Raw genomic sequence first — 2,258 nt, forward strand, 5'->3', positions numbered from 1 at the left:
GAGCACATATAGGCGATCGGCGGGCTATGGACCCGCTGATCGCCTATATGTGAAACACCCGGTACCGGGTGTTCGCATTGGACGGGTCTTTTCTGCCCGTGCGTGCCCGCTAGGGGGCGCGCACGAGCAGAAAAAAATTGCCGTCTGGAGACGGCAACCCGCAGATGCTGCAGTGCCGTCCGTCCGTTTTTTTACTACGGGCGGACGGCAAGAGGTTAATTTGCATTTGTTATATTGGCACGTTATGGCTAAAACATCCAGAGGGGTCGTTTTTTTTTGTTTTTTTTAAACACTTCACTTTTGCTTTCATTTGAAACTAACAAAAGCACATCACTGCCATTTCTAGTGGCATGTGATGGCTCAAGGCTACATATAATATGGAGCCTTAGTGTTAAATATTTGAAAACTTTGTGTAATCCTTCTACTAAACCCCAGCACAGTTCACATTCTGCAAGAGAAAGTGCTCTAAAACATGCTGCTGTAAACATTAACTGACTTACCCTTCTGACTGAAGCAGTTTCCAAGGAGTTTGAAGTGAACCTTGGAGCCGAGGATGAGGCCATGATCGGGAATCTTTAAGAGGGAGAGAGAGAGAGAGAGAGAGAGAGAGAGAAAAGATTTACACTCGATGACGGGAAGACACTGTGCACCAGACAATTCCTTACAGACGGGTATTTTAGAGACATGCTGCTGACAGCCAGGTATCACTAGTGAATGAGAAGAAAGTCTGCCAAGACATAGAGCTACTTAACAACCCCGTCTGCAAAAGATTTAATTTCAAATACTACAGATAACTGCAGTGAGGAGTGTGAATAATGGATCGGTTACATTATTATAATGAAGTAAAATATCACCGAGTCAAACTAGAGTACTAAAGGGACTTTAGCCAATGTTCCCTGGGAAATATATGCATAAAAAAAATGAGAAAGAACTTCTTTTGAAAGCGATTTATTTGCTTATCTAGTCACAGTAGAAGCAATACTGGGAAACTTTGGATATACAATGTGATTGTATTACATATACTAGTTCAGACTAGCAAGAAGGGGGAAAAAAACTACAACTGAATGTGGTAATGCTTTGTAGCTGCTGAAAGGCAAATGTAGTCAGCTTAAAGCTGAACTCCGGGCACAAAAGCTACCATAGAAATACAGTGGTACCTCGGTTCACAAAGTTAATTCATTTCGCGATTCTGGTCGCGAACCGAATCAAACTGTGATCAGACCGCAATCTCGACTAGAGGAAGCCATGACCATGTGTCAGAGCAGGGAAAATATCTGCGGTTGTGTTAGTCACCCAAAGCGGAGTTCGCGAACGGAAGCAAAATTTTGTCAAACTTCCTGTTTGCGAACCGAAGCATTCGTGAACCGAGGTACCACTGTATATTCCTCAATAGACACAAAGGATATAAACCACTTTGTGTGGACCATATGACTTTGAATACTAGGGCTGCAACCAACTAATCGATCATTATCGATTAGTTGGTTGATTGGTGCTTTTGCACCAGCCCACTACCTGCTGTATTTACATTCAGCCGCCGTCTGTGGAATCTTGCCACTGGCAGCTGTCAGTCCTCGGCTGAAGCTATTCAAGTGCCATGTGCTTACAATACAATTGTTTAAAAAAAAAAAAAAAAAACTTTTAAAAAGATGGCCGCCCGCACTGGAATGCATGGTACAGCAATGCCATGGGTTCCAGTGCATGTGATTGCAAAAAACTGTGCTTTATTTTGAAGTAAACCTTATGTATGCAATACTCCATTTGTGTATTTTAAATTAAGGATGGTATTTCATGTCTATATCCGATTAATTAAAAAAAATCGTCCAACTAATCGATTATAAAAATAATCATTTGTTGCAGGAAGGGATGCACCGATACTTTGCTTTAGGTACTCGTCGATACCAGCTACCGATACCGGTGCTTCCGCCGCCATGGAGCCAGCTTCCCGGGCGATCTTATTGCATGTTGTCTAATCTGCTTGATTGAGCTTGGCCGGGAAACCGGCTTCCCAGCCAATCAGCATGGAGCCGGCTTCCAGGCCAATCAGGAAGCCAGGCGGCAAGTAATGACCTGCCTCCCAGCTTTCTGATTGGCCATGAAGCCGGCTCCATGCTGATTGGCTGGGATATGGCTTTCCAGCCAATCAGCATCGAGTCGAGCATTTTTTGCATTTGCAGTGCACCTGAACGCAGGCAATGTTTTTCCACGCATTTGATTGCACTGGGGGGGGGGGGGGGGGGGGACCGCCGGGCCATTTATTT

The 2,258-nt window shown here is 44.3% G+C and overlaps 1 protein-coding gene across 1 annotated transcript in view; it reads right to left on the reverse strand.

Moving 5' to 3' along the window:
- Positions 1 to 2,258, reverse strand: part of MTM1 (myotubularin 1) — a 74,541-nt gene that overhangs the window by 47,242 nt on the left and 25,041 nt on the right. Inside the window, exon 2 of the mRNA XM_018552594.1 lies at positions 501 to 573. Coding sequence (XP_018408096.1) covers positions 501 to 563 — 63 coding nt within the window. The 5' untranslated portion in view covers positions 564 to 573. The remainder of the gene's footprint in view (positions 1 to 500; positions 574 to 2,258) is intronic.

The sequence above is a fragment of the Nanorana parkeri genome, unplaced genomic scaffold (assembly GCF_000935625.1).
Source record: "Nanorana parkeri isolate BGI_ZX_2015 unplaced genomic scaffold, ASM93562v1 scaffold93, whole genome shotgun sequence".
Classification (NCBI taxonomy): Eukaryota; Metazoa; Chordata; class Amphibia; order Anura; family Dicroglossidae; genus Nanorana; species Nanorana parkeri.